Source organism: Exserohilum turcica (genome assembly GCF_000359705.1).
Source record: "Exserohilum turcica Et28A unplaced genomic scaffold SETTUscaffold_1, whole genome shotgun sequence".
NCBI classification, from domain to species: Eukaryota; Fungi; Ascomycota; class Dothideomycetes; order Pleosporales; family Pleosporaceae; genus Exserohilum; species Exserohilum turcicum.
Genome location: NW_007359914.1, coordinates 580,961 through 595,527, shown reverse-complemented (window position 1 = coordinate 595,527; position 14,567 = coordinate 580,961). Strand labels below are relative to the sequence as shown.

Here is a 14,567-nt window from a genome sequence, read left to right as displayed (position 1 = left end):
AGATGTCATAATTCAAGGTCAGTCAAATGAAAGTGTATAATCAGGAGCCAGCTAGTGTGATGGGCTGATTTGACTTGTGATCTGGGTTCTATTGTTATTCAAGCTGGAATCTCTTGCTGATTCCAACACACAAAAGACCAAACTTTTTTATAGACGGCATCTCATTTCATGGATTAACCACTGTGTAAGGTAATTTCTAGTTGTCGACTCAATGCAACACACGTGTTCTCTCAACTGTGAGTTACTGACAACGCCCCTGTTTCTCATCGACTTCAAAGACGACGCTGATTGCATACGCAGGATGGAAGTAAAAAACCCAAGTATGATATTTCTTTTCCCCCTTTACCGAACTCGGCTACATCGCCGTAGAGAATTCCAGGAAAAAACTCTTCAAGGACAAGAAATTCTATCTCTACGACCAAAGGCTTTGGCGATTCCAGCACTGGGCACTGATTTGTGTCCCTCCCGGCGCACTATATACAACAACAACAAGGTAAACGGTTCATCTACAGAAGAACTACACCGCCTTGATGTGCATCTAACTCACATCCTTGACTACAGCCGCATGTCTCCCCGCAACCTTCCTCGACAAGCGCGAGTACAAAGCGCCGCAAAACGAAGCCATCTTTCCACGATGCCCCGGCGGAGTTGCAGCCCGAGAATCAGCATCGCCGCGACACCGACTCATGATGCACATTTCAACCGTGAGGCCCGGGCCAAAACTCACGGCAGCAACATCGTCTCTACCTGGCCCCAAGCGGCGCAGCGTATCCAGGACGATGAGCACGGAGGCACTGGAAGAATTCCCGTGGTTCCTGTAGACATCGAGCGAGGCGCGGATGTGCGAGTCGGAAAGATGCAGTGCGTGCTTTGCGCCGTGCAGGATTGCCGCGCCGCCGGGGTGCAGGGCCCAGTCCAGATCTGGCGTCTTGCGGGGCCGGCCCCGTGTGTTGTTGCAGAGCTGCTGGAACATGGGGGCAATGGCGCTGATTGCGGCTTTGGGCACGTCTTTGCTGATGGTTGCAATCATGCCTTGTGGGGGGGGGGTTGGTGTCGAGTTAGCATCGTGCAATCAATCAATCAATCAAAAGTTGTCGGTGGTGCACACTTGCACAAAAAAAAGAAAACTCGGGCAGAAACAAAATAGAGATTATCTTACGTACCATTCTTCTCAACGTGATACGACATGAAGCCCGACGTCCCAGGCACGACTGAGCTGGCCCATTCAGCGAGTTGAAAAACCGGTCTTGTATGCGTCTGCAGCGCGAGGCCGTTGCACACGACGAGGGCGGCGGCGGCATCGGAGAACAGGGCAGGGGCAATATGCAAAGTTTGATCGTGGGTATGTACGATGTTGTGGAGCTCTGTGCGGAAGAACAAGCTGCAGAGCTCGCAGGCCGAGACGAGCACGCGGGCGCATCGCCGCTTGAGCGCTGCAGCCGCCGCAATGTCAGCGGCAGCCCTCAGCGCGGATAAGCCGCCTGCACAGCCCACGCCCTGCACAAGCACGCGCTGCACGCTGGGCCCCAGCCCCAGACGCTCGCTCACAAAAAGATCGTAGCCTGGGTTCCCCTGATCGGTGCACGTCACCGCTACAAGGTGCGTGATGTCGTTTGCCTACACGCCCGCCTCGCTCATGGCCTTGGTGCATGCTGCCGTGGCGAGATCGAGGCCTTTGGTCCGGAAACTGCGTGAAAGCGACGTGAGACTTGGTGGCTGTGCATCTTTCTGTGTCCAGGTATTGTTATCCGAGACAGTGGGGCGGCATTTGATTTGCGTTTTGGTGTTGAAGTCGACGAGCTTCTGGATACTGCGAGGTTCATGTCAGAAAAGGGGTACACTGTACGGAGAGAGATTTGTGGAAAAAAAAATCGGGACTACATACCCTGGCGACGAGAGATAGTGTCCAGGATACAAACTCTCAATGATTTTGGCAAAGTCCTCCTGTTGAATCGTGTGGGGTGGATACTCGTGACCGAGGCCAGTGATGTACACAGCGTCTGTCTTAGCACTTCGTTTCATAATCGATTATCAAAGACAGTTTACAAGGCCTGGTTCCCTGAGATGAGCATGCACATGTGAAACTGACACTTGCAGATTATAAGGTTGCTCTCTTCTTTCCCTCCTACACCATAGGCCCCCATTGTCCTCTTTCTCTCTCTCGCGGCATGGCGTTTCCCAAGCCACTGTCTAGTACATTGGCCCGAAACAGGTCGTGACTGTGTTCTGTGGCCATGCCACGATGAATGCCTCGTGCTTCGCCCCTAATGATACCAAAGTGGTTAGGAGGACAGGGGAACCTATGAGCCAGCCATCCATCTAGACTCCTACAACACCCACACTAGACCTTGGTGTGATACTATTGCCCACAGTCATTTCCCGCCTAATCCCATATCTGGGCTATTCACATTCAGTGACAGCCTCAAGAGCACCCTGATAGGATTTCGCTGGTGCGCCACATACGACACGATTAGAAGATGTGTCTTATCAGCTCTTCAGAGGTCGCTGAAGAATGGCCATGTTGCCAATATGGGGGCTCAGGTACACCTGAAGGTCTGTCTTGTTCGTATCGAGGCCCGATGTGGAATGAAGACCGGTCGGAGTCCAGCTTTCGGGTTTACGCCGTCGACGGGCAGAAGGGCGCAGTGAGAAGCTATGGTAGGGCTGAGCGAGTGTCGAAATAACCCAAAAATTCTCTCATGAAGGATTCGGCTTTCTATCCTGTGGATTTCTCATTGTGAGTTTTCGTCTGACCAGCGGGGACATTTCTGACAGTAACTCTAGGCAGATGCATGAGATTCCAGTCACCACTCCCAAATGTTCCAAATTTCCCGTTTGGGGGCATAGTACACCCTCAAGTGCTCACTGCTTTCTGCCTTGACACCCTTGTTTCTGTAATCGCTAGTGCTGTGTAGTTGCGCACTTCAGCTTAAGGCGTCCCAGCGATCAGGATGTCGGTTTGCCGGCCCCCACACCCCGATCAGCTTACTTGTGCAGTCTTGCCAATGACGCTGTTTGGCTGGCCACCAAGCGCTTATGGAAGAGGCTGAAAGCATTGATGATGGTAGGTTGTCTGAAAAGTCGGTATGCAAGAAATAGTCAGACGCGGTCACGAGCAGTCGAAGGATGAAGATTGAGACTGCCCCACGATGGATCGGTGAATGCCGGGTAAAGCAGGTACACGGTTAATGTGGGAGAGAATTCACAACGGCTACACCCCGGCCTTACTCGTCACTTCAGTAAATCCACCGCGCCCAGAATCTGCAGCCTCGCCCCAGTGCTGTGGTTTGCGGGCCGAAGCGTTGCCAAAACACAGACTTGTCGTGTACGCCGAAGAATATATTTGACGGTTGGTGCTCGAAATGCTTGGTCGTCTTGAAACAGTGCGTAAGCGGACAAGACAAAGTGCCTATGAATCGCTTGGCTTCAGGCGACGGCTGCGTGTCATTTGAGCATACCACGTAGTATGTACACAGCGAGCTCAGCATGGTTTCCCCATACCTATATAGCATGTACAGTATGACTGTCATCAAGAAGGGCGACCAGATACGACGACTGGGGCCGTGGACAGCGACTCCCACTCACAGCGAATTCTCAATCGTGGCAACGCAACAAAAAGCCGTCGATTTGCCCGATGTCTTGGATGCGGAACTCTCGGGGGGACTATAGAGTGCGGTGGGATACGGTGACCGAAGACCGACATCAGGGGGTGTTTCTTCACCTGCGTGCGGCACAGCCAACGTGGTCAGACAATGTGAAGGCCCACCGAGCAAATATCTCTACGGAGCCCGAGCCAAACGACTGTTTATCTGCGGGTCAGCATTGTGCACCCACGATGCTGTTGAGTCTGCTGCACTGCATGCGGCGTGGTTGTGAGCTGCCGACAGGGACTGTGGTCTAGTGCGCAAGGACGTGGTGTCAGATATCGAAAATGGACCCTGAATCTCACCCCTAGGTTTGCGTCTCGTCACCTCTGCGGGGCTTGAAGGTAAACGGTGAATAAGACGCATGATGTCTGCCAACCACGTATCTGGCAGTGGGGTAGAGACATGTGATCTTTGAGCCACTCGTCGCATAACGACCTGCTGAATGAACTGGCTGGGATGTTGATATGTGCAAACAGCTGCCTCGCCCTTTTTTCTTTCGCAAAACCGTCCTTGTTGAGACGGTGCACTGCATACGCGTTGATGTGGTCACCGACTAACGGCCAGCGCTATCTTACGTCGAAAACACCGGACCGTGCTTTGGGTGGCCTCGAATCAGCCTCTATCGGACACTTCGGTCTTATTGTAAATTTCGCATTGGCAAGCAGGGTCTGTGTAAAGGATCAGTGGTGTTCTTTGCTTTCCGTGTGATCCGTGCGCTGCGCAATGCTTTCCTAATTCGGTTTACGGCGTATTGGGCATTGACTAGTCAGCAACGTTTCGCGAGCGGTTTCGCGAAAGGCAGTCTTTGGCGGTTAGTGCTCACGTGACGGCGAGTAAGCCCTTCCATGGCAGTCTTACTTTAGCATGCGGCACCGCCGCCATGGATAACCGTATATGTGAGGTACCATGGGACTTTGGTTTTTCGAGCGTTGCCCAGATATCACACATTCTATCCAACCATTATATCAAGAAGCTTGCGTGGACAACTGTAACATGTACCGACTGGACAGGACACAGCACCCACTTCCCTCAAGAAGCAACAGACCTATGGTTGCTCGACATGTAAAACAGTAAGCAATACATGTACTTGACTTCCTGAATGAAGCTAACTTGCCAGAAACACAGGCCAGAGCCTTGGTGCATCTCATCCAAGAAACGTTGCTGTGGGCCTATTTGCACGTTTACCACGCGAGCTTCGCAACCGCATCTATGCCTTCTGCCTCCAGGGGGCCTATGACAACGAAGTGATTGTGCGGCGCGCAGCTCTTGGACAACCACACCGCTTCGCTCATCTTATCCGAGAGTCCTGTGGCCAATTCTCATACCAATGGGTCGAGGATCCTGTAACAGCTTGCTTGGGCACAAGAAGCCTGGGTTACGATGTTGGGCGGGAGATGCTCGAGTGCTACTACTGGACACGTACATTCAAGTTTTCTCATCCCGAACTCTGCCTGCTGGGGCCTTTTCTCCAGACCGATGGCTTTGGTTTTGGAATGATCCCGGCCCACTACGCGAGACGTTTGCAGATCCAGATCCAGCCGCTTTACTTGACGTTCCTGTTGCCAGAAGAGCGGGCTTTGGAAGAGCAGCAATGCTGCAGAGCAATCGAGACGCTCAGTGCAATCCAGACAACACGAACCGAGGTCGCCATCGAAATCGATTTGTCACAAGGGTCGCTGAATGATGCTGACTATGAGCGATTTTCAGATGTGGCCGCCACATTCACCGCCAAAGTAAAGAAGGAGGTGGATAATCTAAAAGGGGCAGGGCTACACATTACGTTAGCGGCAGTCGGGTACTAATTAGAATTGGACACGGACAATGACTTTTGTCTCACCAGAACTGGCCTGCTGCACCAACGTCTCTAGCGTGGCCAAATTTGCAATCGATCCCCATGGAGTAATCAGATAGTGGGAGGTCTGCTATTACAACACTCGATGCTGGTCAGACGCTTGCTTCGGCTAGAGAGAGCGTGAAGGTGAAGAAGTCACGCCAGCGTTGACTTCTACATTGCCAGTACGCCAAAGGATACGAATGACCAGTCGACGCCAACCTGGAACTGACCGTACTGTCTACCTACAGCGTAGTCGTTGGGTGCTGCGGCGTCGAAAATGACGCGCCATCCGGTGTATACAATATTGCCAGTTCGACTCAGAAATGGCCGGTTTCTGAAAAGCTCCTGTCATGGAGGAATCGCCAGGGATAAACAGAGAGACTTTATCCAAGAAGGTTGAAAATGGTACTTCGTGTACCTAGTTCTTTCCACAGTGGTGGGAAGCCAAGGTGCTGTAGCGTATGTTGACTGTGACGGCAAGGTGTAAGGCGCTGTGAATTGCTACTTGATGTTTGTATAGATTACGAAATTTACTTTGTTCCGTGTGCGCCGTGCGGTGCGCCGGTTCTTCTCCTCATCATAACCTCTCCCATTGCATTTCTAACCTCCCTCTCTTGATGCACCACGTTCTGTACCATGTACTTTTTCAATGCCTCTCTCAGCTCGCTCTTTGCTTTCTCGTTTTCCCTATAGGGTATGCTCTCCAATTCCAGAAGTCTGTTCGCATCCTTATTGGTCTCGGTAACCAACGCCGTGAGACGGTCGAGCTGCTTGTGCCTTGCCTCTTCCGTGTCCTTGGAGGATTTTGCGGATTGTTGTGGGTCGCTACGGTAAAGCCGCATGAGGAGAGCGAGGAACTGCGTGAAGGAGATGGCTGCTTTCTTCATGATACTGAGGACTTGAAAAGGTAGGTATGCGGGCCGGATATTAGTTGATGTGAGGAGCGGATTCAGGTACTTGGAGAGGAACACAGGATGATATGGGCGCAGAGCGGTAGCCATGTCGAAGGTTGCGACAGCAAGAAGGCCCAGGTAGCGCCAGTATGAGCCAGTGGTCTGAATGCGAAGGGCGCTTGCGCCGATCAACATGATGAGCAGAACGCCGTAGATCAAGCCCGTAGACGCCAGTGATTCGCTGATATAGTCACTGACCGTCACGCAGTGTCGGCATTGTGCGATGATGTCTGGGCCAAAGCGATCATATGCGAAGCGCTTGGCTGGATCTAAAAGTATGTCCCTTGAGTGCTTCAAGTGTACGTAGTAGTTGTTGGCTAGCTCCCTGTCCACATTGGGTCCTATTTTATCCGGGTGAAATCTGATTGTCAGCCTCCTGAAGCGCGAGTTGATGCCACTCTCGTCAACATCTATGGGTACGCCGAGGTCGCGGTATACGTTGCTCAAACGTTGCTGGTTGTAATCAGCTTCGTAGATGGTGAATGTAAGATATGCTGCGTAGATGGCGATAAGAATATTGCGACGATGCTTGACATATCGCGGAGAACCGGGCATTGGCTTAGGGTCGCCGGCGCGAATAAAGATGCCATAAAGGACTGTTTGTACCCATCCTGCTCCCTGTGTCGCGTTAGATGCTGTTGATTCGGGGGTTTGGGGCTGCACTGACAATGGGTATGAGGAACTGCCACACGATGAGCGGTATCAAAGCGTCAAACGATATATCTGACGTGGCCATTGTCGACTACACGTGGGGTATCCTGGAGAAGTGAGGACAACAGCAGCGCATACAACAAAGGGAAGCCAAGTGGCATTGGCGGAAATCGGAACGGTTCCGAGCAAGGCCTCTAGGAGGCACGTGCGGATTCCAACACCAGACGTCAAAGCAACCACGACTAGCAACTCTCAGCAACAGGGAGTGCAGTGGTAGATTGAAACTGTACTTAGAGGTCGTGTGTATCTGTTATCGCGGGCTCTTGGCAAGCATTCAAAGTGTAAATTACTAACTACTTGTGGTGTCAAAGTCAAAGGGTACGGTACCCTACCACCGTCTTCTAGCATATCTCATCACGCTGTAAAATGTGTCGGGTTGTCATATTTGAATCGTGTAAAGAGGCAAGTCAAGGTTGTATGTTATGCATTCGCCCACTGGATTTGCAATTTACATGACCAAAGGTTGACATATTCAAAAGCGTTGCGGGGCGACATAGCCACACATTCATGAAACAACACTACACACACCAAGATCATAACAGAAGTTGGTAAGAGGAATCATAGATATTGAATTGAGTATACGACACATTTTTGTCGATCTATGGTATAATGCGATGCTAGATTTGCAGAAAATTGGAAAAAGGAAAAAGGCTGCATGTTCCCAAGCACATGGTTCAACATTTTTTTTTTCAGAGTAAAGAGTCCCACAAGCCCGGATTGGGTGGCGTCTCAGCGCCGGGTATATTTCCCACCAGACATAAATGCATTCATGCATCGGCTTGCCGATGTCATCGCGCACGCACAGCGCTCATTCGCAAATATTGCGACCAGCGCTCACATACATGCTTTGGCAAAAAATGAGATTTTACGGCTGTGCACTAGCCTGGGGCATGAGCTCCTCATCCTGGCGGCGCTTCTCCTTGAAGGATCCAGCAGCAGATCGGTTCTCGACGTCGCTGTCAGAAATATCGTACTGGCGGACGGCCTCGGCGATTTGGGCCTCGTCCATCTTGGGCAGCTGCTTGGCGGCATGGACATAGCTCATCTTCTCCGTGAAACCCTTGGCAAAGATGAGGTCAATCTCTTCAAGGGAGCGTCCAGCAGTCTCAGGATAGAAGAAGTAAATGACGGGGATGAAGGAGGCATTGAGAGCGGCGAAGAAGAGGTAAGTGCCCCATCCGATGCTGCTGATGAGCACAGGAGTGATCATGACGATGAAAAAGTTCCACAGCCAGTTGTTGATGGTGGAGAAGGCGTTGGCCTTCTGGCGAGTCTTGAGAGGGTTGATCTCAGCCGGGTACAACCAGGGAAGAGGCAGCCAGGTGACACCGAAGAAAGCAATGTAAGTGAAGAGACCGACGGCGGCTCCGGGCGCAGAGACAGTCTTGTCGATCAAACAGGCAAAGGTCAGGACCATGGAAAGCATCTGACCGACGGTACCGATGAGGTAAAGCTTGCGGCGACCGACGCGCTCGACAAAGAAGAATGAGGTGGCAGCAAATCCGGCGTAGACCACCATGTTGACACCGCCCAAAAGAAGGGCAAGGTTGTGGGTGGTACCCAGAGCGTCCTGGCACAGAATGGGGAAGTAGTAAATGACGGCGTTGCAACCAGACAGTTGCTGCATGAATTGACCCGAAGCGCCGAGAAGAGCACGGCGGAAGTGCTGTGTCTTTCCGCCTGTGAGGAGAGCCTTGGTAGGGACCTTGCCACCGCCACCGGAAGCGTTGACGGCATCACGGATGACTTGCATCTGGAGGCGAACCTCGGGGTCGTCGCGGGGGAGGCCGTTCAAGCCAGCCAGTACCGTGGCAGCTTCATCTTCGTGGTGATGGTTGAGCAGCCATCGAGGAGACTCGGGGAGCGAGATCATCATAATGATGACAATTATGGCGAAGACACACTGGAAAGCGATGGGGAATCGCCAAGTGAAGTCGTCGGGGCCGTAGAGACAGCCGTAGTCAATCCAGTAGGCAATGAGCGTGCCGATGGCGACCATGGAGCCTTCGATACAGATGACTTTTCCGCGGTTCTTGGCTTTGCAGCACCTGGCGGGCAGTTAGTACATATTTTACCCATGTAGACTGTGAGGGGCTGGGGCATGGAAACTTACTCAGCCTGGTAGGTGGGGATGGTCGAGGTGTTGATACCATTGCCAACACCTGTGATGCATCGTCCGACGATGAACTGGGCAGTGGCGCCGCCGTTGGGAGGGACACAGGCGATTTGGATAATGACACCGATAATCATGACAAAGGCACCAAGGAAGATGCTCTTGCGGCGACCGAGCTTGTCTCCGAAGATGAAGATGAAGCAGGCACCGAGGAAGCAACCGACAGCGTAGATGGAGACGACAAAGCCCTCGTAGGTCGAGTCGCCGTCGACCTGGGGGAAAGCGTGCTTGAAAGCGGGGGCAGAGATGATTCCGCTCATGACGCCCTGGTCGTAGCCGAAGAGAAGGAAGTCGGTGACGGCGACAATAGTGACGAGGACCTGGAGCATCCTACCGGACTGGCCCCAGTAGGTGGGCACACCAGCAGCGCTCTCTTTGATTCGGGGCGGCATGGTTGCTGTCTGTGTATGGATGAACAAGCCGGAGGAAGTGAGGAGATGGTGGGGAGAGAGGCAGCTGGGGGAGAGGGTAGAGGGTTTAAATGGTGATCCCCAGCAGGCGTACCGGGGTTGCGGGCAAAAACATGGTGCAGCGTGTAGGCATTGGTCCACTTTTCCAGCAGCGCTACCAGGCTGCAGTCTGACGCGTGGAGAAGACTAGATAACGATTTTTTCCCACCATCTTGGCCTTGTCTGGTGTTGCAGCAACGCAAGAGGCCGTGCAGCTGGCGGGAGAGGCGCAAATAAACTGTGGAGATGCAGCGAGCCTAACAGGGAGCGGAAGTGGAGCGTGTGCTGTTGAGGCCAATGGTGGAGAAGAGGGGAGGACGCTTGCGGTGCGACAAGCGCGCTCGGCCCAGGCAGCCTGGCGCCTTGGCTGCGAGGTTGCCTCCACATTACGTCACGGGAGCAAGCATCGGGAGAGCGGGTGAGTAAGAGGGCGGCGAGCAAAAGACGGCAGTGCATGTGTGTGGCCAGCGGCGGGCGGGCGAAGGGACGGTTTGGGGCCAGGCCGCCGCGCCCAGGCATTGCCAGTGTGCAGTGTGACCATGGAGCAGCAGCAGCAGCAGCAGCCCAGCGCCAGGGAAATAGAGTGCCATGTCACGGTGATGGCAAGGCGCTGCAGGGACAGCAGGCGTTCGTCGGGTGCAGGGCAGGGCAGGGCCGGGCAGGGCAGGCGTATGACTAACGACTCGGGCAACATGCCGCCAGAGGACAGGCACAGACGCCAGGCCGCGGAAGAGAATAGCGTGCTGAGATTTCTGCACGGCGGACCAGCACAGGCACAAGCAGCACTGCGACTGCGACTGCCACGCCCGCCATGCTGCCCGCCAGGCCCAACACGAGCGGGCGTGACGTCAGGCAGCGGCGGGCATGCAGGGTCTGACCAACCGTGCGCATGCGGCTCTGCAGCTTCTGTGGCTTGGCGGCCGATCTTGACTAACACGGTGCTTGGGGGGGTGGAGCTTGAGCGCGCCGTGGCTGCAACGGTGACGAGCTTGTCGGCCATGGGCGGGCGCATTGCCCAAGACGGGCGGCAGAGACTGCAGCTGCATGCCTCGGGCACAATTGCTGCCACTGCCACTGCTGCGGTGACGCTGGCCGGCCGGCAAGTCCTGATTCGGCCACTGGCGACGGCCATGTTTTTCCGACCCCAGACCAAGCCTGGCCCTCGCTCCCCAGCGCCAGCACAAGCACGCGCGCTCGCACTCGCAAACACACGCCACCGCCCTCGCCCTGCACCATCGTGTGCACTCTCGACGGGCGCCCGTCCTGCCAATGCAGGATAGGTTGCCAATGCCAAATGCTTAGCCTTCGCACGCGATCGTGCGCATCGCTGGCGGTTGAGCCTCGCGGGTCAGCGGTTCGCGGGCCTGAGCTGCTAGCGTCGACATGAGGCTCCCAGCCGGTGCCAGTGCTGATCCGGGCTTCCCAAAACAGGAAGGCCCGGCCTCGGTTGGCGCGCTCACCTCGCTGTGGCACTCCGCTGCACTCGCCGGTCGTGCCTTCCACCTGCCTACCGCACGCACCCAGGATAGGCAGGCACGCTGCAGACACGAACACGTCCCGGCCAGGCGCGACCGACACGAACTGCTGCTGCAGCAATAACCACCACCACCACCACCACAAGAACAACCACCCATGTGACAGCGACAGTGGCAGCACCACTGCAGCTGTCGCCTGCCTGCTGCCGACCCCGTCTTCCCCACGACCCGACAGAACAAAGACAAGATGCCGATCTCTCCAGTTCCCCATTCCCAAGCCCCAACAACCATCCGTCTCCCCCAAGAATACCGCTCCCACGGAAAAGACGGCCCCCCCCCTCCTTTTGCCTGCCAAACATCTTCCGCTTCGGCGCCCACTACACCGCGCCTGCGCACGTGTTGCCGCCTGCCAGCACACCCCCTCCTCTACGTCTATCCTGCCACCGGGACTGCACTTAATGTCGGCCTTTCTCTCTTATGCACATGCCCTACGGATAATCACACTCATACCCACTTTTCGCACACGACACCGCCAACCGCCTCCTGCAGCCTCAGGGTTTCCTCAACCCCCGACCAATTACGCCTACTGCTGCACCAGGCACCGCGTGGCCAATCTCCTCCACCCACCCGCTTGCTGCGATTCCACTTGGATGCCGCTGTGAGACCTCCCACCAGGGCGCTGGAACTGGGGAAACCGCCTGCCATCGCAGTCAAAGGCCCCGTTGGTCGTCTATCGCTGCCAATCGTGCATCTCTGGCGGCTCTGCTTTACGCGCGGGCTATCCCAGTCCACCAGCTCCACCTCAGTGCCCGTGCTAGAGTACGCTTTCGGCGCTGCCGCTGAGCCGCATATGCACGGCCCATTCGTCGTGCCTAACTCAATCTCCGACTTCTCATGTGCTCACCCTATTCGCGTCTTCCCAAGCCCAGCCCCCGGTTCCCAAGACATTGCCAAAGTCCGATAAACCCATCAGGAAGACGGAGCCTCATGTGTGGAGCTCCCACAATCCCCACATTCTACTCGCCTGATAGTCATGCGTCCCACTGTCTTACCCCCCAACTTTGCTGGCTCCACCATGGACGCAGGCCTCCGTCTTAACCGAACAACGGCAGACCGACATGAGGCCGCCAACCCTTGGGTTTGAGGGTCTATCCATGACCCGTGTTCCCCTTGGCCATCTGTCCATCCACTTGGTCAACTCGCCCAGTAGCTGCTTCCTCTCTGCTGCTAACATATACCCTCTTCTCTGCCCTTGCTGCAAGGAGCGTCTCACGTTTTCCCTCCACACCACAGCCTTGACATCTGTTTGGACTGATTCCCATCTGTGGGATGCTGACCCTTGTTCTTCATTTGGAATATTGAACAAGTGTCTCGTTGGTCTCACCATGGCCTCATCACACAATCCCCCGTTTGGACGACGGTTATCTTACTGGAACACCACACTTATCCAGTCGGTATCCCCCTTTTCAAATACTCCCTAGGTGGAGCCTTGTAGTCATCGCGTCTACATCGCTAGTCTTTTGCTCGCTTGCAACTAGCATTCGCCGTAACAGACTGCTGCATCCGACAGTGGCCCGGATCATCGTTCCCCACGACCCCGTTACTCTGGAAAATGGCAAGGTGGACCCCAGGTCGGATTTGGCTTTGGACTTGTGGAGGCTTTCCTAACCATACAACCCAGCTCCAAGAGACATTTTTCCAAAGGATCCACTCAAAGGTTCTATCAGGTCGCAGGCTCTGTAGTGGTTCAATTTTGCTTTGGTCCCTGCCAAAAATCTCCTTACTTCTTGCCATCATTTTTGTTTTTCGTCTCTGGAATCGACACGAACTAATGCACTGTAAAGGGTTCACATCAACCACTCTTCTCAACGAGCACGAAACCATCAACAGAGACCCATTTTTTATTATTAGGTTTGCATCATCATTGATACTGACCTTATTGGTAGAAGACATCTTGATCCTATTCTCAAGTCTTGTGGCTCATTCGCAGAATCTTCATGCACGACGTGGTTGCACCGGATATTTCGAGTCGCCGGCACCGTGTTCAGGGCGCGATTCAAGACTAGTCCCACAGCCCTGCGCAATTCCTTTCGGTAAATCCCTTTCGAAGCTGAATGCTGTGCATATGCATCACCCAGACCTTGAGATTCTCATCATCATGGTAAGAATCCCCCTTTGTATCGGTCTACGCACACATGAGGCAAAGCTACTTACTAGTCTGTCACAACTCCACCACGCACATGTGGAGTCTGCATTCCCCCTTTTCTTTGAATCCATGCATTATCTGGCCAAGTGCACCATTACCTCGCTTGATATAAGAGAATGTAAAGTTTTTTCAAATCACGTAGTCGCCATCTCTAACGTCAAACGTCACATGTCACCACAAGGCTTGGATGCTATAGTTCACTTAAGGACCAGGGTACGCCAAGCGGGTTTGATGGTCCAGCCCGCATACCGGGTACTTTGTATACAGATAACGCAGATTATCGGATGAAACAAACAATTCAAGTATAGGTAAACAGCGCGTGCATAATCATCAGATAGCACGGCGACAAAGTACCAACATGTCGCCCCTCGCACCCTCAAACACGATGCGCTTCCACCCTTCTCATATACGTGCACGTCAAATCGCCTGTATAAACAAGGTAGTAGTTATATATAGTCTAGCGCCTTGGCACATGTTCCTCGCGCGGCCAAAATGCCCACATCTATGTCCCCCTCGTATTGTGTGCACGAGTCAAGTCCTCTCTCTACACCACCACCTACACTCGCTACAAAAACTACCCAGCTTGCCTGATTCCGACTTCTCCCGCATACTTTCCTCTTTTTTTCCCTTTCGCTTCTATTACCGTCACTCTCCCGTATTCACCCGCAACACAGACAAGAGTCAAGGCATAATACAGGTGCTAACTAAGACGGTAATTGGCTGTCTGGCTGTTAGACCACGGCGCCACAGGGGTAGACATGGTCACAGAATAATGAGGGCCACGTGAGGGGAAATCATGTCATGTCGTGTATGTGTGCCATGATTCAGCAATGACATTTCTTTTCTTTTGTTGTTGTTGTTGTTGTAGTAGTAGTCGTCGTCCTTTGTCCTGTTTCTTTACCAATCTCAATATTGAGTCTTCATCTTGCTTGTCAAGTACTTGTATTTTATTTTTTATTTTGTTCATTACCCTCACTAGTTCGCCAACAAGGAAATAAATAAATAAATAAAACTATACTAAAGAAACCTGCCAACTTGCTCTAGCCCAGTGGAGAAAAATAAAAGAGAGAGCAAAGAACCTCAACAAGCCTATCTTGGCGTGTGCTGGACCCTGGCTTG

At 53.5% G+C, this 14,567-nt stretch overlaps 6 protein-coding genes across 6 annotated transcripts; 2 read left to right on the top strand and 4 right to left on the bottom strand.

Annotated features, from left to right (window-relative positions):
* Positions 1-231: 231 nt before the first annotated feature.
* On the bottom strand, positions 232-2,022 carry SETTUDRAFT_170296 (uncharacterized protein; the record flags this gene model as incomplete). The annotated part of the gene is made up of 4 exons (XM_008022417.1): positions 232-1,032; positions 1,164-1,572; positions 1,624-1,810; positions 1,886-2,022. The coding sequence occupies 4 exons, from the start codon at positions 2,020-2,022 to the stop codon at positions 539-541; spliced, it is 1,227 nt and encodes a 408-aa protein (XP_008020608.1). The 3' UTR covers positions 232-538.
* A 2,618-nt stretch (positions 2,023-4,640) lies between these two features.
* Positions 4,641-5,449, top strand: SETTUDRAFT_29886 (uncharacterized protein; the record flags this gene model as incomplete). Its single annotated transcript, XM_008021972.1, has 2 exons — positions 4,641-4,717; positions 4,765-5,449. 2 exons carry the CDS (start codon positions 4,641-4,643, stop codon positions 5,447-5,449), a joined length of 762 nt encoding a protein of 253 aa, XP_008020163.1.
* Positions 5,450-5,976: 527 nt separating this feature from the next.
* Positions 5,977-7,177, bottom strand: SETTUDRAFT_132872 (uncharacterized protein). Its single transcript, XM_008022416.1, has 2 exons — positions 7,102-7,177; positions 5,977-7,052 (listed from the first exon to the last, which is right to left on the bottom strand). The coding sequence occupies exons 1-2, from the start codon at positions 7,168-7,170 to the stop codon at positions 6,012-6,014; spliced, it is 1,110 nt and encodes a 369-aa protein (XP_008020607.1). The 5' UTR covers positions 7,171-7,177; the 3' UTR covers positions 5,977-6,011.
* Positions 7,178-7,699: 522 nt separating this feature from the next.
* SETTUDRAFT_162087 (uncharacterized protein) lies at positions 7,700-9,777 on the bottom strand. Its single transcript, XM_008022415.1, has 2 exons — positions 9,259-9,777; positions 7,700-9,193 (listed from the first exon to the last, which is right to left on the bottom strand). The coding sequence occupies exons 1-2, from the start codon at positions 9,708-9,710 to the stop codon at positions 8,011-8,013; spliced, it is 1,635 nt and encodes a 544-aa protein (XP_008020606.1). The 5' UTR covers positions 9,711-9,777; the 3' UTR covers positions 7,700-8,010.
* Positions 9,778-11,489: 1,712 nt separating this feature from the next.
* SETTUDRAFT_29883 (uncharacterized protein) lies at positions 11,490-12,206 on the top strand (the record flags this gene model as incomplete). The annotated part of the gene is made up of 1 exon (XM_008021971.1): positions 11,490-12,206. One exon carries the CDS (start codon positions 11,490-11,492, stop codon positions 12,204-12,206), a length of 717 nt encoding a protein of 238 aa, XP_008020162.1.
* Positions 12,207-12,546: 340 nt separating this feature from the next.
* On the bottom strand, positions 12,547-13,449 carry SETTUDRAFT_162086 (uncharacterized protein; the record flags this gene model as incomplete). The annotated part of the gene is made up of 1 exon (XM_008022414.1): positions 12,547-13,449. A coding segment is annotated over exon 1 (289 nt), but the record flags the coding sequence as incomplete, so codon positions are not given.
* Between the last annotated feature and the right edge of the window lie 1,118 nt (positions 13,450-14,567).